The sequence below is a fragment of the Protomyctophum parallelum genome, assembly GCF_964188405.1.
Source record: "Protomyctophum parallelum genome assembly, chromosome: 11".
NCBI classification, from domain to species: Eukaryota; Metazoa; Chordata; class Actinopteri; order Myctophiformes; family Myctophidae; genus Protomyctophum; species Protomyctophum parallelum.
This window is the reverse complement of record NC_139707.1, coordinates 37,620,047-37,646,667: the sequence shown is the minus strand read 5'-3', so window position 1 is coordinate 37,646,667 and position 26,621 is coordinate 37,620,047. Positions and strand designations below refer to the sequence as shown.

Here is a 26,621-nt window from a genome sequence, read left to right as displayed (position 1 = left end):
TTGACCATGGGCTATAGCCCATACCGTACGGCATACTATAGCACGCAGTTTTTCATCATTTTTGAGGATTTGAAAAAAATGAAAAAAAAATAACATGGGTTATAACCCATCGTTTTTTGAATTTTTGAAAAAAGTTTTTAACCTCGTTTTTCATCATTTTTGACCATGGGCTATAGCCCATACCGTACGGCATACTATAGCGCGCAGTTTTTCATCATTTTTGAGGATTTGAAAAAAATGAAAAAAAAAAAAACATGGGTTATAGCCCATCGTTTTTTTAATTTTTGAAAAAAAAAATATCCTCGTTTTTCATCATTTTTGACCATGGGCTATAGCCCATACCGTACGGCATACTATAGCACGCAGTTTTTCATCATTTTTGAGGATTTGAAAAAAAAGAAAAAAAAATAACATGGGTTATAACCCATCGTTTTTTGAATTTTTGAAAAAAGTTTTTAACCTCGTTTTTCATAATTTTTGACCATGGGCTATAGCCCATACCGTACGGCATACTATAGCGCGCAGTTTTTCATAATCTTTGAGGATTTGAAAAAAAAAAAAATAATAATAAAAAAAAACATGGGTTATAGCCCATCGTTTTTTGAATTTTTGCATTTTCTTTTTATCCTAGTTTTTCATCATTTTGGACCATGGGCTATAGCCCATATCGTACAGCATACTATAGCATGCCGTTTTTCATCATTTTTGAGGATTTGAAAAAAAAAATGAAAAAAACGATGGGTTATAGCCCATAGTTTTTTTTAATTTTTGATTTTTTTTTATATCCTCGTTTTTCATCATGGGCTATAGCCCATATCGTACGGTATACTATAGCACGCCGTTTTTCGTTTAGTAGGGGTTATTCAGCACAGAGAGTTCATGTTCAAATCCCACTCTTCCTAAAGTTTAATGCTAGTTATTGAGCTTCATTTACTGCTATTCTAGCAGTGGCTCACAGCCTCAGCCTCAGCCTCAGCCTGACTACCTCAAAACTCTAATTGTCGTAGTGGTTAAGATGTTGGCTTTCCACGTGGGAGACCAGGGTTCGATTCCCGGCTGTTACACTATCATACAAAAGAAGATCTCAACAGCGCTAAGAAACATCTGATTAATATGAATTCTGTGTTATTTAAACTTTACTAACTGAAGGCTAACGCACAAAAGATCACTTCAAAATTACCAGGAGACTTTGCCTGAGAGTGTCTGACTGATGGTGCAGTGGTCTAATCATCAGGCTTTCAGTACAGACATTCCATGTTCAAGTCCTGTTCCTCCCACAGCTCAATGCTGCAGTAATTTGAACTTTTCAAGGCTTGAATAAAAAAATAAAAACTCAAAAGCACCAGGAGACATTTGCTGAATGCCCAAAGGTGCCTTGGCGTAATGGTGTGGAGCGCTTGACCCGTTGCCTCTGCTACAGGCAGTTGGCAGGTTCAAGTCCCATGTCATGACATCAAGGTGCTGGAGGACCATCGGGAGACGGTGCTCTCTCCCCCTGTTTCCTGAGATGTAACGGTTGGTGCTTATGTCTGAAAGAACCCTGTCCAGCTAACCTTTTACCATGAAAATGTCCAATTTAACATACTCTTACCACCTCTCAGTGTGCCCTTTTCCAACTGGCCTGGAAGCCAGACATAAAAGAGGGACTTTCCAACCAAGTTTTGGGCCACCAATCAGGGCCCAGTATGCAAATACACAACCTATTCTGTCAGATGATGGGCCAAAACCATGAACTATAGAATGCCGTTTTTATCATCATTTTCATATTGGTTTTTTAAATCGTTGCGAAAATCATGAACTATAGTTCATGGTTTTTGCGACGATTATTAAACAAATATACTATAGAGTGTCGTTTTTTCATTGTCAAAAGTCAAGAAAAATGACATTGCCATTGTCAACGATTATAATCGGGGCCCAGTATGCAAATACTATTCTGTCAGATGGGCCAAATGCATTTTATTTTGTTTGACCTAATTCTTATATGTAAAATTTTAGGTGGACAGGGTTCTTTTAAACATAACCCCCAACTGTTACTTTTCAGGAAACAGGGGGAGAGAGCACCGTCTCCCGATGGTCCTCCAGCACCTTGATGTCATGACATGGGACTTGAACCTGCCAACTGCCTGTAGCAGAGGCAACGGGTCAAGCGCTCCACACCATTACACCAAGGCACCTTTGGGCATTCAGCACATGTCTCCTGGTGCTTTTGAGTTTTTTTTATTTTATTCAAGCCTTGAAAAGTTCAAATTACTGCAGCATTGAGCTGTAGGAGGAACAGGACTTGAACATGGAATGTCTGTACTGAAAGCCTGATGATTAGACCACTGCACCATCAGTCAGACACTCTCAGGCAAAGTCTCCTGGTAATTTTGAAGTGATCGGCCCAGGCCGTAGCGTAACGGTCTGGGCACCGGACTGGTGATCCAGTCGCGGTGTGCCGCGGGTTCGACTCCCGGACCCGACACGGCCTTTGCCGCATGTCATCCCCCCATCTCTCTCCCGTTTCCTGGCTGTCAGCCTACTGTCTGTCCCTTAAAAAAAAATCAATAAAGGCGTAAGCCGCAAAAAAATATCTTAAAAAAAAAAAAAAAAAAAAATTGAAGTGATCTTTTGTGCGTTAGCCTTCAGTTAGTAAAGTTTAAATAACACAGAATTCATATTAATCAGATGTTTCTTAGCGCTGTTGAGGTCTTCTTTTGTATGATAGTGTAACAGCAGGGAATCGAACCCTGGTCTCCCACGTGGAAAGCCAACATCTTAACCACTACGACAATTAGAGTTTAGAGGTAGTCAGGCTGAGGCTGAGGCTGAGGCTGTGAGCCACTGCCCATCGTTTTTTGATTTTTTTTTAATCCTCGTTTTTCATCCTTTTTGACCATCCCACTGAGCAATAGCCGGATATTAGACGTGCGTCTAAAAATGGGATAAAAAACGACGTTTTTTATCCCATTTTTAGACGCTCGTCTAATAGCCCATATCGTACGGCATACTGTAGCACACCGTTTTTCATCATTTTTGAGGATTTGAAAAAAAACAAAAAACATGGGTTATAGCCCATCGTTTTTTGAATTTTTGAAAAAAGAAAATATCCTCGTTTTTCATAATTTTTACCATGGGCTATAGCCCATATCGTACGGCAAACTATAGCACGCCGTTTTTCATCATTTTTGAGGATTTGAAAAAAATGAAGAAAAAAAACGATGGGTTATAGCCCATTGTTTTTTGAATTTTTGAAAAAAGAAAAAATCCTTGTTTTTCATCATTTTGTATGTAGGACTAGTAGCATGCCAAAGTTTGTGTCTCATCCTCCGCAACACCCATTCTCATACACCGCTATACTTTTAAGTATGTTGCGGTAGAGAGAACGTCTGGCATGGGCTATAGCCCATATCGTACGGCATACTATAGCACGCCGTTTTTCATCATTTTTGAGGATTTGAAAAAAATGAAAAAAACGATGGGTTATAGCCCATCGTTTTTTGAATTTTTGGAGAAAAAAAAAATATCCTCGTTTTTCAAATTGAGTAGCCCTGATCTATTGTATCTGTCTGCACGTATCTAAGAACAGGAGGAGTCAATCTGTGGAAAGATGCTTTTATTTCAAAATATTCCTGTAACACATTTGAGACAAAATACGTTTTATTACAGTGAATTTGACGCCATGATATACAGACCCCTTTCTGCAGACACAACAAACAGATATACAGTAGTACATGCCTAGAGTCTAGTTTCCTCACTATAGTGAGGTATTGCACTGGTCTCTCATCTATCTACGGTATACTATACGGTGGAGGATGTCATGTATTCTTGCTATTATTGTATACGTACGATTATATACTTGTTTTTCTCAGATAATTTAGACTAGCGTAGGATTTTACAAGGACAATGGGGCAGATCTGGCCTCAGTGAATGACAGCACAGCCAGTTGACACACATTTTCCTGAACTAGATGATTCATTATGGGGAATCATCTATCAATCTGGGATGGAGAACACAGCCTCTGGGTAACAGAGTTGGGGTGACAGTCAGTGATTATGCTCTCCTGGAGGCGGTGGTCTTGCCTCCACAGTGACTCATGCTACAACACAGCAGACACACACCTGTTACTCACACATACACTGTATGCTTGGAAGTGTAATGCTTTACACCTTACAGAGTGGATATCATTGTATTGATATAATCAGGGCTTGATCTGGCTTTGGGTCCTCTACCTCTTATTTCCTTGGAACGTGATACAGATTTCATGATCTCACTGATACAGTGTTTGGTAAATTGAGCATATATATCTACTACAGTAGCCTACATGTAGTCTTTTAACTTTGTGCCATTTTTGGTGTGACAGTTCTCAATGTGTGCTTCATTATGCGCTTCAGTACACAATTTGGTTGTCTGTAGGCTAAATGGAATGTATACAAGTCTCTGCATGCAGTGATCAAACTCTTTAACACCTTGTGAATGGTCTCTGTCACTTGTCACCACAAGCAGAAGAAATGACTGGTGTACAGAAACCACAGGAGACATATCGGACACACAACAAGGACTCAAACCGTGTGCTTATTTAGTAAATCAGGTTAAATACAATACATGAAAAGTAATATACACAATACAGCGGTAGTAGCAGTGCTTGGTCATGGGTAGATACTTTTTTAGGGTAGAGAGGAATATGGGGAGTATGTAAGGCATGATTGGTTGTTCTATAAAGGAGAAGGGTTCTCTACATGGTGGCTCAGGGGCAGGAAGTAGGGGCATGTCATCCTCTCCGTATTGCAGAATAGAACATGGAACTCTGTCAGCCACTGATTGATTTGATTTAGTCTTTCTCATCACATCTTTCAGTAACTTTGTGTGTTTCACTTCGTTTGTGCTCTGCTCGCCATCCACCCCTCCACCTCGGTTTTCTGTCTCTCCTTGCCCTCTCTTTTCTCTCCATGTGTCCACGCAGCTCATGTGTTGCGCTTGTGCATGCTGGACCTCAGCATCAGGGTACACTCATGAGGGACCTCTGGGTTATCAATCATACGTTGCCACACCCGTTGTTCCTCCCCACATGAGTCCATCCAATCCACTTCATTCCCATAGCTAATGCCTGGAGGGACACAGGGAATGCACATTTGTATTGCTTTATTAATACCTTTTCCACACTAGACTGCCTACAAGGAACTTTCTTATTATCTTCTCACTACTACTGAACCCACAACAAGCTACAGTAGCAGGGTTTATTGTGCATAATATCACAGCAGTTGAAGAACACACACAAAAATACATTTATTTATTGATACTACACTAGCATGGAAAGGTAATGTGTTTTGCTACTACTGAACCCACCGCAAGCTACAGTAGCAGGGTTTATTGTGCATAATATCACACCAGTTGATGAACACACACACACACAAAAATACATTTAATTATTGATACTACACTAGCATGGAAAGGTAATGTGCTGCAATTACCCACAAGCATACACACCTGTGCCGGCCCCCAACCTCACTCCACCCAGGAAGATATTGCTGGCCAGGGACTCCTTGTCCCAGACGGTGAGCTCCAAGCACACACTGTTCAAATCTCCTGGCTGAAGGCCGCAGTAAGTAAAGGTGTGGTTCCACTCTGGGTTCACAGTCCGTCGTTCCACTGCCGTCTTGTGCTTTGTTGACTTGCTGCTGTCCGGGAGCAGGTACCTTGACGGGGAGGGGAGGGGAGGGCACATACTGTATTTCACGTGGGCAGAAGCTGTATGCTATATCCATTGATTAGTCAAGCAGCGTTTGTTATGTTGTGAAGGACTTCACACATCAGAATAAAAAAACCCAAACTAAAATAAAGCAACTCACCCTTTGACAAAAGGATCGGAAGTGCCTCCAGATTTGACTGCAGTTAGATTCTTGGCCTCTTTCACCAGTAGCTCAACCATGCCCCCTTTAGGGGGCGTGAAGCTGCTGGTCTTTTTACCTTTCAGGAACCCCTTCTTTACTGTGGAAGGGGGGACAAAATAAAGTGGAACACCAGAAGATGAAAGCATGAGTCATTGCACGCACACTTACTTTGTACCCGTGCACTGGGTACTTTAATTAAGGCACAGTAGGAGTCGCATCCTCAGGCGCACATTTATTTAAACAAACAGGTTGCAGAGGTGATTATTAAAGGGTTGGGAATCGGGATCCCATCCCTTTTTTTCGTAGGTCCTACTGTACCATTGTAAAAAAAGAAATCACGGCTGTGTGAAGTGAGGGGCGGTCTTATCATCGTGCATCATCATGACGTAAAATAGACACTATACTATTTGCTCAGACACTATGACGTAAAATTGTCCATTCATTGTCAAAGGGAATATAATGTTTGTTTAAGACAAAGTTTGTAGACGGTAACCAAAAGCTGGACGTAAGAGGGCCCCTCAAAAAAGTGAGAGGCGCTCTTATCTTTGCTCAGACACATGTAAATTCTCCATTCATTGTCAATGTCAGCATGCTTTCTGGTCTAGAGGGGCGGACGCACATGAAAAGCGCTGGAGAAATATTGGTTCACCGATCAGAGCCAGCCCCCCTCCGCCCCTCCCCTCCTGAACAAACATGAAAAGTCCATAGACTTGGCTGCCATAAGACATCATTTCAAAAGCCAAATGCTAGCTAGCGCCCCTCAAAAACATACAAGGAAGGTTCTGCACATGACATCATTTATAAATTAGATTTACCTTGCACTTGGTCCACTGGCAGCATTAAGTTCTTCTCAGCAGGTATATACTTCAAAACGAGGGTCAGTTCCCCTTTATACTGTATCATGGAGTCCATACAGCTCTCTGCCTGCAGAAAAGTCACTTTAATTACATAATATTTAAACTGTGTGTGTGTGTGTGTGTGTGTGTGTGTGTGTGTGTGTGTGTGTGTGTGTGTGCACGTGTGTGTGTGTGTGCGCGCGTGTGTACGGAATGCACACATGTTTGCTTGTGTATGGTAGTGCCTGTTGGTACCTTGGGCATTAGAGCGTACCACTCCTCTATCTGGGAATCAAACTCCCAGGAGTCAAACGTCAACTCCACCTCTCCCAGGAAGCTGTTGTGGCCAAAGCGGTCATGATGCCACACGGAGAGTTGTAGGGTTCGCGTCTCAAGCTGTGAGTGGCTAATCACATACTAGAGAACAAGAAAGAGTGTTAATAACAAGACTGAGTGTATCTTTAGTTCATGTTTTGTTTTTGTTTTTTAAACGTTAAGACTTTAACCAGGGTTAAGTAGTCTAATTTCAATTATATGGCCAACAATGGCCATGCTTATTGAGTCTTTCGGGCCCCTCACCCTCATATTCTCATTGAAGATAGGGTTTGTGGTGTTGGCTTTGATGTGCGTCTTCCTCTTGCTCTGGCGAGACTTGTCAGGTAGTAGGTAACTCTTGACATAGCTACAATGCAAGAGATAATGCAAGCAGATGCATAACAGAGCAGATGGATAACAGAGGAGATGGAACTCTGGTCGTCCTCGTCCTCCCCCCCCCCCCTCCAACACTCTGGGCACATGCCTCCGATGCCGCAAGGCAGTTACACAGAAGCAATAGGAGGTCTATTACCCAGGTACAGTATGGTTAAATTCAATGTATCTACTTGTGTGTGTGTGTGTGTGTGTGTGTGTGTGTGTGTGTGTGTGTGTGTGTGTGTGTGTGTGTGTGTGTGTGTGAGAGAGAGAGAGAGAGAGTGCACGGTCTTACGCATCTGTGCGCTGCTTCCTCTCGTCCCCTGTAGCCAAGTTGCGACACTCTTTCACCATCACATTGAGGGCACCAGTTTTGTAGCTGTAGCCGATATTCAACAGTATCTCACCGCTTACCCTGGCGTTGCCATAGTCACCAGTCTCACTGTACATGCTCATCATGCTGTTTATACTGCTCTGTGAGGCGGAGAGAGAGAGGGGGTTGGGGGGAGAGGAGGAGGCAGGGCACACAGGATCTTAACATATGAAACAGAACAAAAGAAAGGAATCAAAGAAAAAATAATACAACCAGATAAAGTGCTCCTCGGGGCACAGGTCTCCACCAGGGAAAGTCAGGTTGTGGCCTCCTGGTGGTGCTATAATAAGCCAATGTGAAACGGGTGCCATATCTTCTTATGCCTTGGATGGCAATTGGATGATTTGAGGCATTTTGTTCCAAAAATGTGTTTAGCAAAAATCCACTTGTTGGTGGCGCTATAACAGGCCAATGTGAAAAGGGTGGGATTTATTCCTCAGCCTAGTAGGACTGTTTGTGAAAGATTTCACGTAAATTACACGCTGCGTTTATGATTTGAGGCTTTTTGTTCAAAACGGGCCAATCCTACAAACTTGCGAAAGCCAATGTTAGCCAATTAGGATGGAATATGAAACATCGGACAGATCCGCCTTGAACACATGACTATAGAGATAGTGTGTAACGATTTGCCTGATGTTTGGACAGAATCAAGTCAGCCTCTTGGTGGCCGTTCTGAAAGAATTGGGGCAGAGGTTCATCGTTGGCATCCAGGGAGTGTGTGTGCAAAATTTGGCATCGACCGGGTTAAGGGTGCCGGAGATTAGCTGGTAACAGACGGACAGACAGACACATACACGGACGGAGTGCAAAACATCATGCGTTCGGCCTGGTGGAGACAATGAATTTATAGGAAGTTATACTAAGGGGGATGAAGGAGGTGGTTAGTCCAGAAGGGAAATGCCAGCAAGGGAACACAAAACAGTACAAATGAGTCCATAAAACAAAAACAAAAAGACAGGCTCTCTCCAGAAGACGTAAGGTACATCTATGTTTGTAAGAAAAACGTTTTTTTAATGCCACAATCTACAGTAGATATAATCAAATCTGAATAACTTGCACTTTCTTCTATGAGGTAGGTGGGTAGAATTGCTGATAATGGTCTGACATGATTGAATTCGTGGAGTTAGTAATAAATAAATAAAAATCCAATTACAGGACCCGCCCTGGTGATATTAATCCCTTCTGGAGAGAACTAAAGGCCTCTGTCAAAATAGATTTGGTGTCATAAGAGCAAAGCTTCTTGTCTTCACGTCTGCCTTATTTGTTTCCTGGAGAGAGATGAAGTGATGAATGGCCACTTTAAGGAGCTTAGTATTAAAGGAAAGAGATTCAGCAGCTCATCCATTACAAATTTCATATAAGGATTTCATATAGCATGCACAAGCCACAAGGTTCATGCACAGTAGAATATTTGTTCTTCCAAACTAAATTTACCCATCAACATTTTGTTCATGCCCAAAATGACTGGCTATACATTTTGTAGCAATTGTAGAAATATTAGGCCTTAATTGTCAAATGTTCGAGCATGTTCTAATCATGTCTACTTTACATTACATTACATTTTGGTCAAATATAGCCAATTTAACATTGAGGTGCCCACTCTTCCCGTTACCCTCAATTATACTTTGTTGTAGGACTGTGTTACTGGCCAAACATGAAATATTTTCAAGTGATTTTCAAGCAGTAATATAAGACAAGTATTCATTAGGCTTATAATGTGCTATGATGCCATGTTGAACGCACACACAGAAAAGGGTGAGACTTACAGTCTCAGCGTCCGAGTCGGGGACATTGAGGTAGCTCCACCTTCGCTCTGAGACAGGAGTAGAAGACTAGCACCAGTAGTATAAGCAAGAAAGACATAAACCACCAGACAAAAGAGAGAAGGAGAAAATGACAGAAGCATTTGATTTCTGTGACATGATAGACCCAGACCTTTAGACCATAACACAGTCCCCCCCCAGCGCCCTCAAAGCATCTCCAGAGAACCCTGTATACAGGCAGAAACCACATTACATAGGGTCACCATGGTGATTATCAGATGAGATCACAGCGGTTATATCTCATCTGGACTCCCCTGAGATATAAACAAGGGCACTCCGGACGAATTGACAATTCAAAACCAGGTTCTTGGCTAAAATATATTGTCGCTGAACACACCATACACTAATGTATGGTCAGATGATTTGTTTTGTGTTGTTTGTATGTCTATTGTACCTTCAGATAATGTTTAGCGCAGCTGGCAGCAGGGCTCTACGACTGTTATGTTGGTTTGTGTTGTCTGTCCGCTCGTCCAACACTTTGGTCCCTAACAAGACATCTGGAAATGGAATTTGCTGTCTATCACTTCCGGAAGATGACCCCTAATGATTTTAGTGACCCCATGGCGTCCATAATAATTATAGATAAAGGGTCAGGACAGATGGGACATTTGGGGGAGGGTTCAGAAGAAATGATGGACTTAATTGGTTCTTTGTCTCAACTCTTCATTAATGAAAAACAAAACAATGGACTAGTCTTCACTCTTAGTCTTCAGCCGTTTTGCTTTTCCTTTTCTTCAGTTCTTCTATCCTGAGCCCACTTACTGACTGTAGTCTAGAGTCTAGACTGTGCTTTCACCACTCAGTGACACACCCACTGAGAATACAACTGGCAGCTCTATTTATCTAGCAACACTGGTTAAATGGATTCCTGGGGCCAGAGTGGGCGACACCGAATCAAATGTAAAACTACTGCGTAAAGGATAAGCATATGGTAATATTATCATTAACGTTGTCTAGTAACGACTCCCAGACACGCCAATCAGAGGTCATTAAAATCTATGTTGAGTTGGTGTGTACATATTGTTGCTGTCGGGAGGAAACCTCATAATTCCATTTTTGAGGTTTTTGATCATTCTTTTTGCATAATTCAGTGCTATTGAACACCCTTTACATCTGTGTGTTGTTTCGAAAATATTGAACCAATGGAAAGTAGTACAAAGTGATTTGGACAAAACCTCTTAACTCCATTGGACCCTCAAACTGTCTGCTAAAACAGCTAACTCCACCACCTCTCTCCCTCTCATGAAAGTAATTGACAATATATAAAGTCACAACACCAACTTTGATGAGGCAGTATTGCTTTGTTTTAAAAATATAAAGTTTTCTTAATTTCCTGAAAAATGTATATTTTTCATTTCCTGAAAAATGAACATTTTGGAGTTAGGTGGTTTCCTCCTGACAGCAGAGATATGTAAAGAGAATGTTGGACTCCATAGTTTCCCCTGGACCCCTGCCAAATGAGACCAGCGATGACATATGTACAGTACAGCCAAACTGTATGTCATCTGATTCAACTGCCGGCTGTCGAGGTGGTGTCCAGAAAATGACACAGGCTTCATACTGTAAATAATTGCCAGACTCTATGGGTAAAATCTGGGAGACTGTAGCATTCATTCCACACTCTGTTGGTGTTTTAAGCATTATGTTATGCTTTAGCTATTGAAAAATAGCAGATCTACAAGCTCATAGCGCGGCACTCGGTGCCGCACTACGAGCTTGTAGGTCTGCTATTTTCTATCATGAAAATGTGGCAAATCTTTGAATATATATTCTTTCAGAGCAAAGGTTTTTAACTCAAATCTTTGATTATGGGGGGTCCCTGGAACAACATATTTTCAGATGGGGACCATGGCCAATTACATAATATATATGTTTGGGGGTCCTTGACATGAAAATGTTTGAGAACGACACAGAAACTATCGTGATTTAGAAGACATTTTGTTGAACCTGGTCTCTCATTCATCAGTTCTAAATGGGTTAAGTTCATTAGTAAACCAAATTCACGTGATTTAGAAGACATTTTGTAGAACCTGGTCTCATTCATCAGTTCTAAATGGATTAAGTTCATTAGTAAACCAAATTCACAACAACCCAGAGCTGGGACCTGCAGGCAGAGTTGTGTCTCTGTGCCTCCATTAAAGCAGTTAATCACCCAAAGCCCCATAGAGACTGTCTGCCCCAATCACTTAAATCAGTTGAATTAAAAGTAAACAGAAGAGAAGTTAAAAATAAAAAACCGAATAGAAATTGACACCACCACTGCAGTAGTAGGACAAAGTAGGAGAATTCAATACGGACACTTAAACATTAGATTAGACCTCTGTCATCTAAAGCTGTATAGGGCCCAGCAAAATATCACAAAAGGGGCGTAAACATTTGTCGCTTCCTTGTTGTGGGGCAAGTAGGACCCTAGGAGAGACACAGATCAATCACTTTGCTAGAGTGACATGACGAGCTTGTAAATGTAAACAGTGACTTTTCCATGCTATTACACTACTTTAATGGTGCAGATTTGCTCGGTTCATACCATAACAGAGGATTTTATTGTCTGGACTTCCTAGCGAACAATCGAGTATCAGCTAATGAGCAGAACGGTGGATGCATAACAGCCAAGCACTGGTCGTTTAATTAAGTCACACACACATTCATATAATCTATGAGGTTTCTATTTTAATTGGGTGTCTAGCTGGTCATGTCACAATTTTATTTATATATTTATATATCACTATTAGTATAATTGTAATCCATCTACAACCTAGTGAGCTTGCAGATCAGTGATTGTCAATGAACAGATTTAACATATAAAACATAATAAAACCACCCGATCTAAAATAAACATGGGGCATGAAAGATTTCTGCAGATGTTTTCGCTAAGCAATTACATGTAGGCCTATATAGTTTGTTCCTTCAATAAGGTAGGCTACTGCGCTGCGCATCAGTTGTATTCTTGAAAGTGGGGCAGTAGCTGTCAAGATCTTTCCATTCTGTGTGTTCATAATATCCCCGATTTTGCGGAGATAAAGCTCTCTTCCTAATAGCTTGTACTTGTACGATGTTGAGCACAAGCCTCGTCTTTCCATTAGTTTTCTGTTCAATCTTTAGTCTGCAAATGAGTAATTTTACAGACGCAAAGCGTATTCACACCGTTCAGCTATGGTTCAGTTTGCCCCACAACACGGCGAGGGGGCGGAGATCAGAGAGAGGGGGCTCTCTATAACGAGACGTTGCTGGAAACTATTGGTAAACTACATAATATCAGACTATCATGACATGCTGATCTATTTTGTCTCACTGAAAAATGGCTGCATCATGAAGACAATGAAAATCTAAATTAGTCCAGTCATAAACAATATGTTCCTTGACACGCCTAAACTAGACCTAAACTTAAATAAAACTAACAAAACTTAATTCAAACTAAAATTTCCTTGTAAATTCCTTCCAAGAATCGAGATGACTTGAACAAATGTCAAACGGGTAGGGTAGCTGAATCTCTTGTTTACCTGCTCCGTTTCATTGCAATACGCAAATGTTAGTTCAGTGACCAGAACAATAAACAAGGCATGACTCATGAGATAAGCCAATTGTTCTTACAGTGTGCATAGTAGCTGCTGTAGATTCTGTAATACAGCCCAAGTGCTACTTGGAAGGGTTTGAGGCTATACACTGCAGACAGAGGCATACACATGCACACATGTAGCCCAGTTTAGCAAATCCAACAGATAGAGGGCACCAGTTTTCATTACACTAACCTGCTGCCTCGATCTGGCCCGAGGCCTGGCGATAGCACCTTGTTTACAAAGCCACCAGTATGCCTGATTCACTTATCAGGTTAAAGACTGCATATTTATTTGTATATGTACATAGGATATGCACCCTGTGCATCTGCATGTCTGTGTGGAAGGAAGTTTGCAGAAAATGTGTACATATGTTCATGTATTTTTATGTTTGTATCGCCGGTCCCTTGTGTTGCTATAACTGTGCGGGAGCTCGCCCCGGGCAATTTGTGTTCATTATCAAAGGTTACGTTTTGTGTTTGTACAACTTTAGTTTCAGCTTTCAGTTTCATTAAAGGTTGCGTTTTCTGTGTTTGTACAACTTTAGTTTCGGCGCGGATGTTACCGTGGACACTGCATTGCTCATTACACTGCGACGACCGCCGGGTCGGCTGTGGGCAGAGGCAGACATCAGAGCATCGATGTCTTCATCTTCATCAGAAAACTCCTGTGGAGAACGGCATTTACAAGGCGAGGTTTGAAATCTCGATTTCTTGGAACTGCTGTGATTCAGTCAACAAAACATGCAGAATATTATCTGTGTGGGAGGAGGCAGTCCCTTAAAATTAAATGGGTCATGTCAGGACTGTGTGCAATGAAATCCTTTGATTACTTGCAGACCACACTTGTACAGTGAATGCTCGTGGAGGTCTCTGTGTGTACTAAAATAAGTCACTGAGCTTTCCCAGCCTCAACTACTGTAGAAATACTGTATACTGTATAGCATGCTTGCATAGTCCAGTTAATATATATGTGTGTGTGTGTGTGTGTGTGTGTGTGTGTCGTCTTCCTTTATGCATTAATAACAGTGTTTTGGAGAGTTCTTTATTTATTGAACTGTACTACTTGTATGTATAAGCGGCTTAAAGTGGGCGTGTTTATGTAGGCTCGTGTGGGTCTACGAGCCTGTGTTTTGATGAGCTACTTTTGAAGTCAAAGTAAACACTCTAAGTAAATAAATGCCGGGTCCTTCAAATCCTCCACCTGTCCCAGACCACCACCATCTCTCTAGCTCAACGGTTCTGGCTAGGGACCCCCGGAAATGCTTTGGCCATGTCTCGTGCCCCGCCCCCTCCCCACTCCCAATACAAATTGGCCGCTACAATAACGTAGAGAAAATACATCATAAATAAATACTGAAAACAGATATAATCATTAAGGAAAGTTTATGCATGTACAGTACTATGTAAACTCCTTTCCATTTTTTTTCAATCCCCTAAAATAATTTGGCGACCCCCCCGAGGGGTCGTCTGACGTGACCCCCAGGTTGAGAACCCCCGATCTAGCTAGCTACTATTTCACAAGCTTTGAAGTGAGCGAGCTGCGGCACACTTAAAATTCAACCCGACACGTCATCATATCAAGCACACGCTGCTCATTAGTCATTACCTTGAGCCAAGATATGATAAAATATGGATCTTAAGAGGTCAGACTGCATAAATTAAAGATGGAGTGCCACAATTTTTGTATTTTTCCAGCTTTTCATGTGTCTATGGGGTGACAATACTTCATTAGACACCCTGGAGTCGTTTTTATGTCCAATGGTGTATTAACTTTGTATTTAGGGTTTCTTCCTGGAGGCTGAACCCTTGACGGTCAAACGGGCCAATGAAGTAAACACGGATAGTGTGACGTAAAAAATTGCACGCACACACGCACCTCCCCCTCTATACATATTTTTTAAATACGACAACCTCTGTGGGCGGAGCTGCCTGCCACATACACACGTGTGAACTGAACGGCGCAGCCAGCCTGTTTGCTGCTCTGTGTCTAACTGTGTGGCAGATTTTCAAACAGTCATTTCACACATTACCAGTTCAGAGCACCAGTTCGTTAGAACCACAACAAACCAGCCTTATAGCCTACCTGCTCTGCTGTATAGTTGCTCATGCTCTTCTCAAGGAGTAGGTTGTTTCTTTTATAATCACAGTGGTCGGGATTTGATACAGAGTGTAGTGTCACAGTGTGCATTCTTGTTGGCTGTTGTAGTCAATATGTAGGTCCTAATACTTATACAAGGCTGTAAAGTCAAGAATTAGTGGTTGTGTCGCGCTGGAAGTCATGTTGCCATGTCTGGCTATTACAAGCGACTTGGGCTTGTTTTCATATTAGTAACTTTCAGGGGAGATGTGGTTGACTTTCATGCGAAGGACCCTCAGATTAATATGTTGTTAAAAGGATTGGTGTTGTTGAAACGTTTTCATAAATATTCACAGCAATTTCTGTGACTTATTTTTGTGGACCTGGCCGCTTGTTTCTTTAAATCTGGCGGCTTTTGCTGAAACTCAATGCAGTCAGATAAACGACAGTTTTAATGTCAGGGTGCTTAGCTGGAGGGAATCAATAGCCTACAATATATTGTAGGCTAAATGATCTATCAAACTAATTGTTTCTGCTGTTAAACTATGATTTAATTGGATGATGAGCTGAGCTGATTGCGACAATAGGGTCAATATAATTGGAGGAAATAAATAAATGATTATAAAAAATCTGAAAAAACAGATCTGATATGGTATGGATGCGTGGATTATATGCCTATACATGGATGGTGGCAGTATAAGTGCATAATGGTGCTTATACGATATCTCAGAAATATGGGAAGTGTTCACTTATAACTTTTTTTTACATTACAGACACCAATTTGTCATTTTGTAAACAAAAGGGCAGAGCCATGGGCTGTCCTTTTATAAGGAGGGGGAGGGACTAGGACAAGTGGGTGGTCTTAACCCATTCTGAACGGGCACCCATTTTGGTGTCAGCATCATGTTAATGCTTTAGCTATTGAAAAATAGCAGATCTACAAGCTCATATCGCGCCACCGAGTGGCGCGATACGAGCTTGTAGGTCTGCTATTTTAGAAAAATCGAAGAACGACTGACATTTTTTTTAATCTGATCTCAGGTCAGAATAGGTTCATCAGACCAGTGTGTGTCCGTCGGAAACCTCGTATGAATCTGATCTCAGGTCAGAATGGGTTAAAGGAGGAGGCGGAGGGACCTGATTAGGTGGGTGGTGGTTAAACTCACGCATACCTAATGAACTGGTGTGTGTGTCCACATAAAACCATCATTTTAACAAATACTGTAGACTTTTTTGAAAGAATTATACCTCATATACACCTAAATACACCTGATGATCATGTTTAAGTGTGGAAAGAAATCATGGCATTCTGGGCGGGAACCCCTTTTGGTGTTTTAAGCATTATGTTATACTTTAGATATTGAAAAATAGCAGATCTAAAAGCTCGTAGCGCAGCACTCGGGCTACGAGCTTGTAAATCTGCTGTTTTGGAAAAATGTGTGGCGCAAATCTTTCAATATATATTCTTTCAGAGCAAACCTTTTTTCGCCGATTCAGCATTTGGGCACCAAATTTTGGTGCCCAAATGCGGAAGTGCAACCGAACCCTCAATGTTAAAGCGCAGCTGCACAGGGTTTCCTCGTCATGAATCCATGGGTCCGCCTGCAGTCCTTCCTCTTACCACTAGGGCCCCGTGCTTCAACGTTGGAAAGCCTTACTGGCCCCTTGAGTAAAGGCAGTCGGAATCGGGAGTCTAACCCGCGGCACACTGCCAGACTTGGACTACCGGCCATGGTGCCTGGACCGCTGAGCCACGGCCCAGGCCAGAGCAAACGTTTTTAACTCTTTGCCTCTATGGGGGTCCCTGGAACAACATATTTACAGATGGGGATCGGCGGCCAATTACATATATTTCTGGGGGTCAAATGTTAGAGAATGAAAACTGTCAGGATTTAGAAGGCATTTGTAGAATCGTCCTCGGGTCTAAATGAATTAAAGACCAGATTAGACTAGATCAGTGAACACAGTACTAGCGGCCATTGCTGTGATTGTGCGCCGGTGAGGTCCGCTGTAGAAATCAAGCGTGCGATTGGTGACCAACAGTTCAGAGACAACTGAACGGATGCTGCTTACCGCTATGTTGAGTCCAAGGACGGAGCGGCTCCTGAGGCTGAGGGCGTCGTCGCTGTGCTCAGAAGCAGGAGCTGACAGGTCCATCTCTGAGCGACTATGGTCTGAAGACATAGAGGTAGTAAGTGATTAAGTGATTTTCTTTGGTTAAAAAAAGTGTTAAAAAGCTCTATATTCTGATAGTACTCATTGATATAAGGGTTTGGGTCAGTGATGTCTCTCCACTCTCCAGTTTTTAATTATACAGAAAATGCTTTTTATGGTCGGGATATCCAATTTGATCCAATCAGGATAGAGAACGCAGTCAGGATACGATTAAACGAGTGGAATTGGAAGCTGATGAATGGCGACTCTCTCCTGATTGGCTGAAATTTCGTTACCTACCTGAACATGTATTTTCTGTTTATTAAAGAGCTGGATAGACAAGGAGACACTCTACTATCAGAATATAGTCATTTAACCAAAAAATATCACTTACTATACCTTTAAATTCCTGTCAGAATTCTTAAAATAAATCATTATCAGAATACTGACTTTATTCTCACATTTCTGACTTTATTCTCTGAATAGAAAATAAATAAACAGAGTGAGTTTGAATAAAGAGAGAAATGTATTTTGATTTTCTGATGATAATAATTACAGGTATACCGGTAATTAATTATGTAAGGTGTAATTAAATCTTAACATACGCCAAAGCACCTATAAGCTATAACAGCTATTTTACAGCTGTCGAGGTGTGTGTGGTGAGTGAAGTATCCTGGTGTGGTGATACTGAGAGATACAGAGACTCATTTTAACTGAAGGAAGGGACAGCAAGAGGAGTCATTTACTTATTAGTGCAGAGGTGATTTCTGTGCCCGACTGCCCGACAGAGCTATCGCAACACTTCCGAATGAGAAATTTCATTTTCATTGTCTGAAACGAAATACCAGCCAATGGTATTTTCATATGCCAGTACGACTGGGACCTGACCTCACAGGCCAACACGGATATACAATCTATTGTCAAATGACAAGTCTGCTGGGAACACGCATTTCCATTCCTCTCTGCAAAGCTGTCAATTACCACTGTGTTGCTATGTGAGCCATGAAACTGTGTAACAATAGTGTGCATTCTATCATGTCTTGCATCATGGGTGGTGCTACGGGGGAGGAGAAGCAAAACAAAACAAGCAGTAGGACCAGGGCCATGGGTCATACGGTAAAAATAATATTGCAATAGGAGGTCCTTTACCCAGGCACAGCTGCTTAAATTCAGTGTGCGTGTGTAGGAAACAGTTTCCCAAAAGTGGGTTGGGACTCATTTGTTGGTCGCGGACAGATTCTTGTGGGTCGCTCGTGAGTAATTACATATAATTATATATAAAACATATATAAGGCCGCCACTGAGTACAGTAACTATAACCATAAATGTATAGTTGCACCGCTCAGTTCACACAGATGAGATTTTTTTGTTTCTTTTTTAAATTATTGTTATTTCAAAAGATGCATCTACTGAGCTCGGAGATCATCTACTTTCACTAGTTTGGGAGACAATAGAAAAATGTCTATTTTGGGTCTAGCTAAAAAGGTTTGGGAACGACACCGGTCTAGTAACTGAATCCAAAAGAAAGTACACACATCTCTAAAAAACTTTCAGGTGCTGAACAAAAAGATAGATACAGGAGAAGGAGATGTAGTCTGCACACTGTTTTGTAGCTCCCACAGGAATTTTATTTAGAAGGATGACAACGTTTCGACCCCGTAGGGGTCTTCGTCAGGTATGACGAACACCCATAGGGGGTCGAAACGACTGATCCAGTCTCACTGTACCTGATGAAACGGAGGCCCTGGACACAGCGATGGAGGGCGCGCCGCATTCGGTCCCGTGAGGCACGCCGGACGTCTTCTCAGAGTGAAAACTGGCTACGCTTTCAGCTCCATCGGGCTGCGTGTGGACACATGGAAACACATAACTCAGTGATGGAAGAAGTACTTATATTTGGTACCCTATTGTAGAGATAGTCTGTTCGGTATTCAACGTTTTGCTCGAGTACAAAGTGCAAAGGTATTGGCGTCAAGTTTAGTCATAGTCTTTTGAATCGTTTTCATTTAGTTTTAGTCACATTTTAGTCACCTGAAATGTCTTGGTGTTAGTCTAGTTTTAGTCGACTTAATATCATACAATTTTAGTCAACTGAAAATGAACCTACAGTTTGTTTAGTTGACTAAAATTTATTTTCAGCATGCAACCAAGTGTAAAATGACTTATACTGGATCTCTTGCCCCTTCCTAACATTTTATGATTTTAGTCTAGTTTTTATTTGTTGACGAAATTGTCAATATTATTTAGTCTTATAGTTTTAGTCATCATAGCTTAGTTTTCATTTAGTTTCAGGTTTAGTTTTCGTCAGAGAAAAAAAGGTACGAATTTGTCGTCATAGTTTAAGTCGATGAAATCAACACTGGTGCATGCATGTTTGTGTGTGCAACTGTGCATTTGTGTCCAGTCGCTGACCCTGACCCTCCGGTTGTTAATGGATGTGGGGGACCTGTCCAGCGTCTGGGAACGAAGGTTGTTGGGGACTGACGGCACCCCAGAGGGCTCCACCGCCGCAACACTGCCCCTGTAGTGGACACACAAAAGGACGCACTCACAGTATCACACCAGCACATTATCTGCATGGTTACTCTGGGTATTATACCGTTAACACTGGTTCTCAAAGTGGGGTCCGGGACCCCAAGAAGTCCCTGAGGGGGTTCCACAGCAAAATGTATACTATATGTATACTATCAACTCTTTCCACGCCGACGACGCCTTTCACGGCTCAAGTGTCACTCTGTACCGTTGACGACTTTAACGACTTTTAGTATTCTTTTGTGTACAGACAACCCTCGATTATACTAACTGTAGTTAGTATAGTAGTAGTAGTAGTAGTATTATAAGCACGATTTTAGTGGTGTTTTCCCTCTGGATCTTTTCTCCATCCGTGCCAGGATTCTCCAAGATGGCGGATCGGGTTATTGTCGCACACACACACACACACACACACACATTGCATTTGAATGCCCACCTGTGTGAGCGTGGGGCTGGTGCAGAGCGGACGCTGCGCGTGTCTGGATCAGGAGCAGAGTGAACGCTGGCGCCGTCAACACCATTCTCTGGCTTTGAGCCAGGCCGGCTGACCCTTTTATTCATTTTCATCCTCCAGCACGCACACGCACACACACACACACACACACACACACACACACACACACACACACACACACACACACACAGGAAGGAAGGAAGGAAGGAATTACGGTCCATGATCCATGGAAGCTTAATTGGACATTTATAAATTATATCTAAACTGTACAGTATGTGCTGAAAATAATTACTGTAATTATTCAATAGATTGCTCAGCTGCCTTCTGATCACTTACAGGGCAGGGTATGGTATGGTACAGTAGCCAGACTCATATCACACATTCGCCAAAGGCATTTTGTTTTTGCCACCGGCAGATTTGCGTCTGGCCAGTGCGAGGCTAAAGGTATACGGCACAATAAAATCGTCACAGTTAAGTTGCTAATATTGTACATTTGTATTTAAACATTATTGTAGAGCAGTCGTTTCTAACCTGTAAAACATAATTTGTACAGCCAGGGGTGGCCTTAATGTCCGGGAGGCCCCGTTTATAATGTAATATGATTTTAATAATTATTAATATTTTTTCAATTATTATTATTTATTTATTTTCCTTTTTCTTTTACCTGGCCTGCAAGCATTATGTGCGGTGTCGGTGTGTATTATCAGACTTCAAAGTATAAACAGTAGAAGAAAACACAAAAGTAGACATGCAAGTCCATGAAAACACCAAAACATATTCATGACCTTATTTATACATTCTATGTTACAGTGGTTACAGAAAGCTTGGTGTAAATGTCTCATAAATCGGGTCAAAATAAGCAGCAAATGGAGTCTGTACGGCTGAAGATAAATGAACACATGACATTGGTGGGAGAGGATGTTTTGGAGAAGCAGCAGCATACTGTACGTTTGTATTGTCTATGACATAATTATTATTCTATGACAATGCTGTATCAGCTTAGCCTGGGTTCCAGCCTGATTCGCTGCGTTCCGCTGATCTGGAATGTCACATCTGAAATGTCACAGGCTAGTACTCACGTTGTGTGATGAATAATCATTGTTTCCTTTCAGTTCAAGTGGAAAATATAACATAAACATAGATGGACAAAAACAGCGAAAATCTCTGCGACTCGCTGAGAACTATGTTCGGGGCGCAACCCAGCACCCTTCATGCATTTCTTTCATTGTGTAGTAAATGCTTCATTCATGGTCTGGAAAGGGCAGTTGTTTTGCAGACGGGTAAAAGGGCAGGGGCTGAAGCCCCCTTTGATGTCTATGTGTGCACGTCCCTGATGCCTAAACATTTGAAAGAAACATTTATTTATTGTACTGTATATATGCATTGTACTGTATATATGCATGCATAGATCGCCTCTTACCCCTTCCTCCTGGCACCATCCATAAGGCTCTGTATTGCACTCTTGCTTGATTTGGGTGTCTCACTTCTGCCAGGCTCAGGAGGATTTTCTTTTAGTGGTGTTGGAGTTATCTCTGGCGGCTCTTCAGTGACTTCGGATCAAAATCATGAAGTGGTCAATTTTCACACAGACTTCTAATCAATCCATGTTTTAACCCATTTAGACCCATTTGAGGACGATTCTACAAATCTTCTAAATCCTGACAGTTTTCTGAAAAGCCCTATGTTTCTACGTCAGTGGTTCTCAAACTATCCAATCTCAAAATATGTAGTTCCAGAGACCTCCCAGAAACAACGATTTTTTCGCCCTGAAAGAATATATATTATATTCAAAGATTTGGGCCACGATTTTTCAAAAATAGCAGATCTACAAGCTTGTGAGTGCAGCGCTATGAGCTTGTAGATCTGCTAATTATGTATAGCTAAAGCATAACATAATGCTTAAAACACCAAAAGGGGTTCCCGCCCAGAATGGGTACTTAAAATGCTTGAAATCACAATGATAACTACACTTTGACAAAACATTTAAGCATGCCATTATATTTAGTATGATGGATTACACACCTCAAGCAATTTTCTTTTCAAGTAGAATTTCTTACTGCAAAATGAACTGAATCAATGGCTTCCTCGAAACCGAAACAAACCATGCTTTATAAAATGTTCGCCAGTATTATAATAAAATCACACCCGTGTGAAGTGAGGGGTGCTCTTATCGCACATCATCATACATCATCTTATTCTGGCCTCACCTTCATCATCAATGTTTGCGTTATGCAATGTTTGTGTTTACACAAACACTCAAAATTGTCCATTCATTGTCAATGGCACTTAATGTTTGTGTTGTGTTAGGACAACATTTTGGGTTACACACACCAAAAGCCTGACATAGGAGGCCCTCAATAAGTAGCCTACTAGATGTTCCGGTCTCACAACGTGTCTCATCGTTGGGCATGTTACGTGACGTCCCCCATGTCTGACGTAAGACAAGACAGATTATGTGATGTTTTGGGACATTTTGCATCCATTAACATTGCAATCATGATGTCCGCCCACAAGCCACATTTTGTATCGATACTGTGAGTCATTAGCCTGGTGAAACCACTCCCCCTGCTGAACAACATTTGCATTCTGCCAGAAGGGTGAGTCTGGAATCTCTCGGGCCGAGACGATGTACTCCGGACCAATTCTGTCCGGAGCGATATGCGGCTGTATGGGGCCGCTAGAGGCGGGATCAACGCGAGACTTATGACATATTAAAGCTGTGCCACAGCGCAAATGTAAACTCAACCTAACAAGACTACAACTTGAAATTATTATGGAGATATCAGATTTTTGTCCCGCTGCTTCCGGGTTCATCGTTTCGGCTTGAGAGAGCCCAGATGCAGGCAGGAGGAGGGAACTTGAGTCGTAGTCAATGAACTATACATGCCAGACGGTATGGTATTTTAATAATGATCATGCTCACCCATGGGACTGTTAATGATCGTCTGTTTGACCACATCACTGCTGGGCATGGTCCCCTGCTCAAAGCGCTTGGACCTTTCCTCCAGGAACCACTCTCCTGTGACCACCTTCAGTTCCCTGCCAAGCAGACACATTATGCATTTCAACATCTTCCCTCACTGACAGTCAACTCCACCACCAGATGCTAGCGAGTTGATTCTTATATTCCTAATCTTTCGATATTAAGCTCTGGACTTAGAGATCATCATAGTGGTGAAGCACCCCATGCGGTCACAAACTAATGCAGACAAATAGAAAAAGAAAAGCAGGTGCGCTTCCTCTGGAAATTAACTGCCCGTGGTTAAGGCAGTGGGTGCTAAATATAACTTAAAGCTGAAATAACATGCATTTTAACACAATTAACGTCTGGATTCTTTCTTTCAAAATAGAAGCTCGGGGTGACTGGAAGATATGGCCGCTCTTACTCTGTAAAGCCTTAAACTTTTTAGCCTTCTTCAGAGCAGATTAAACTTTGTAATATGCTCTGAAGAAGGCTGTTTGCCGAAACACATCAGCAGTCTCAATAAAACCTGAGAAAATTGCATCTGAGCCAGTCTTGCATCTCGTATTTTGGAGTTGTTGGTTTATGAGTTAATGCAGACAAATGTAGGCCTTGTTAAACAGCAACCCCTGGACCATCTGGAGTGCATTAAGCATTGCTTGTTCCGAGCACACTTACGAGATCTTGGCACACACATTGCACTTCCACCGGCGGCCTTTGGGAGGTTTCGCGCGGCACTCATTGCAGACGCGTTGCTGACACTCTTCACAGAGGTCTCCTCGGTCAAAGATCAAACCCAGAGTCTTCAGACAGAGGCCACACTGACGATCCCCAACCTCTTGGGGGCGACGGGAGCCTTTCCGTTTGATCTCCAGCAGCTCATTTTTCAACTTACTAGGAAAGACATTGAGGTGCGAAGAGTGAGAAAGAGAGAAATCATGACAAAGATGATCGTAGAGACCAGTGTTGATTTAGTCGACTAAAACCAAGACAAAAAAAGTTTGTCGACAACCTTTTTCCACTGATGAAAACTAAATGGAAACTAAATAAAAACTAAGCTACAATATGATGACTGAAACTAAGACTAAATATACTGACAATTTCATCATCAAATAAAAACTACTAAAATGTTAGTAAGGGACTAGTGGAGAAGAGATCCAGTATAAGTCATTTTACAATATTGGTTGCATGCTGAAAATAGCCGATCTACAAGCTCACAACGCGTCGTACAGAGACATGTGAGCTTGTAGATCAAGTGTAAAATCAGTCATTACGACGGCATCAAGGCCCGCAAAAATAAATTTTAGTCGACTAAATCAACTGTAGATTTTAGTCGACTAAAACTAGACACTAAATCATTCCAGGTGACTAAAATGTGACTAAAACTATATGAAAACTATTCAAAAGACTAAAACTAAAATCAAATTTTGCTGCCAAAAATAACACTGTTGGAGACTTATAGGCAATTCACACTGGACTGAATCCGTTTCATTGGAACCGTTTCCGAATACGGTTGCCTGGTCCCCGATGGCCATGATTCACATTGCCCGAGATACAACAGCGCACCCGGGTACACTTGCATAACACACTTTAATCCTCCAGATGGCGGTTTGCTTGATGGCTGGCGTGCCCGGACACTGACCATCAACTCTGCGACATTGTCTCAAATAAATCCAGACACACTGCAATTGCCTCTTTGGCTTTTTGCCGTTATACTACTTCACTGTCAGCCTGCCTGCTATTCACTGTGTCAGTCAGTTCTGTGCTCCAGTGTATTAGTTTGCTATGGATTCTACTTCAGCATTATTATTATTTAGTTTTACTTTGGAAACTGTGTCAAGCAAAGCCCAAGAGCCACGTGTAGTCCGCAGAATAAGATCAGCGCGTACTGCGGTGCTGCGCGTAGCAGATTCAACAGGAGAAGGGCGGCGTTGAGAAATGCGCTGGTGTTACGCATCGTGCAGCGTCTGTGTGTTTTTTTTGTTGACGCTTGGCTCGTCGACTAGAGATTATGTCACGTTCTTAAAAAAAAACAGTCCACTTCCTTCTTTAGGTACGCATGCATTCACATTGGAACGATCCGTATCTGAATACACTTCAACGGTCCAGAGACCCTCCCCCCATGCGGTCCCGGGGACGGTTGGGCGATCCGCTCCCGGGAACGGTAAGCATCATTCACACTACCACAACATCTGCCAAGTGGTCCCGAGTGCGCACCCGGGACCATAGTGTGAATCGCCCCTTAATACCATTCAGTTTATGCAATGAAACTCACCGTATCCTTTTCTCCTCTCGCTTCCTCAGCTTCTCATCTTTCTGTAACACCTTCAGAATCACTTCTCTTTCATGCTCCAGCAGAAAGGACAGATTCAGATCCTCCCCGCCCCGCTCCATTGGACCTTGTAGTCTCCAAAACAACCAGCCAAGAAGAGCAGCCACAGGAAAGAGGTGTTTTTTAAGGTGATTTCACATGTAGGCAGTCACAGAGAACTACATGACCTCGTACTGTGCATTGGGAGTTTTCAGTTGTGCTGCGCTGCTTTGAGGCTGCTCTTTTGTGAGTGTGAGCCCAGTCTGAACCCCATCAAAACATATTCCACCACCAGTCACCGAGAGTTTCTCTGGTGTGTCTCTGGTTCACCTGGGGAACGGCAATCCCCTTCGTCTCCACAGGAAACCTAAACAAAATCAAAGAGATATGGAAACACATACTTAGAAAGTAGAAAGTCGTCAAATGACTGAAGTCATATGATATCAGCATGCAACAAGTTTGTTTTTGCCCCCGATCAACCGGAATGAACCGGAGTCCGGCAATAGCATAGATGGTATTCAAGTAATACGATGAGTTGATCTGTTCAGGTGAGAAATACTTAAAGAGAAACCAACATGAAACATAATAATAATAATAATAATAATAATAATAATAATAATAATAAAACTTTATTTGTATAGCACCTTTCATGACATGAAATGCAGCTCAAAGTGCTTTACAGAACAATGGAGAATAAAAGAAAAGCAAGGCAACGACAAACAAGCAATAAAGCAATACAGTGAGGACATGAATAACAAAAAATAAAACATAAAAGATCAATTAAAAGCAATGTTGTAGAAGTGGGTCTTGAGCTGAGCTTTAAAAATGTCTACAGAGGCTGCCTGACGAAGGTACAGTGGGAGCTTGTTCCATGCCGACGGCCCGTAGAAGCAAAAAGCTGCTTCCCCGTATTTTTTAGGTGCCATTTTTTTAGGCAATGCGAGCAGGCCAGCAGTGGAAGACCTTAGGGGGGGGCGGTTTGG

The 26,621-nt window shown here is 42.0% G+C and overlaps 1 protein-coding gene across 2 annotated transcripts; it reads right to left on the bottom strand.

Annotated features, from left to right (window-relative positions):
- Positions 1 to 4,008: 4,008 nt before the first annotated feature.
- Positions 4,009 to 25,907, bottom strand: sytl5 (synaptotagmin-like 5). Of its 2 annotated transcripts, none has more exons than XM_083776229.1 (16): positions 25,603 to 25,907; positions 24,006 to 24,221; positions 23,289 to 23,404; positions 21,786 to 21,915; positions 20,348 to 20,479; positions 19,792 to 19,900; positions 19,107 to 19,221; positions 17,299 to 17,399; positions 13,712 to 13,813; positions 7,692 to 7,870; positions 7,286 to 7,388; positions 6,962 to 7,123; positions 6,686 to 6,794; positions 5,829 to 5,967; positions 5,467 to 5,675; positions 4,009 to 5,086 (listed from the first exon to the last, which is right to left on the bottom strand). In XM_083776229.1, exons 1-16 carry the CDS (start codon positions 25,719 to 25,721, stop codon positions 4,944 to 4,946), a joined length of 2,184 nt encoding a protein of 727 aa, XP_083632355.1. In that variant the 5' UTR covers positions 25,722 to 25,907; the 3' UTR covers positions 4,009 to 4,943. The 2 variants fall into 2 exon arrangements, with proteins under 2 accessions (XP_083632355.1, XP_083632356.1); XM_083776230.1 differs by having other exon boundaries at positions 19,798 to 19,900.
- Positions 25,908 to 26,621: the final 714 nt, after the last annotated feature.

What these genes read in the sequence shown, in the direction of transcription:
- sytl5 (XM_083776229.1), bottom strand. Translation starts at nt 25,721, where the DNA reads ATGGAGCGGGGCGGGGAGGATCTGAATCTGTCCTTTCTGCTGGAGCAT. An exon ending in TCCTTGGACTCAACATAGCG is followed by an intron (nt 13,814 to 17,298) that starts GTAAGCAGCATC and finishes CGTTCTCCACAG; the next exon opens with GAGTTTTCTGATGAAGATGA. An exon ending in TGAGCAATGCAGTGTCCACG is followed by an intron (nt 7,871 to 13,711) that starts GTAACATCCGCG and finishes TCCGCCTCACAG; the next exon opens with AGCAGTATAAACAGCATGAT.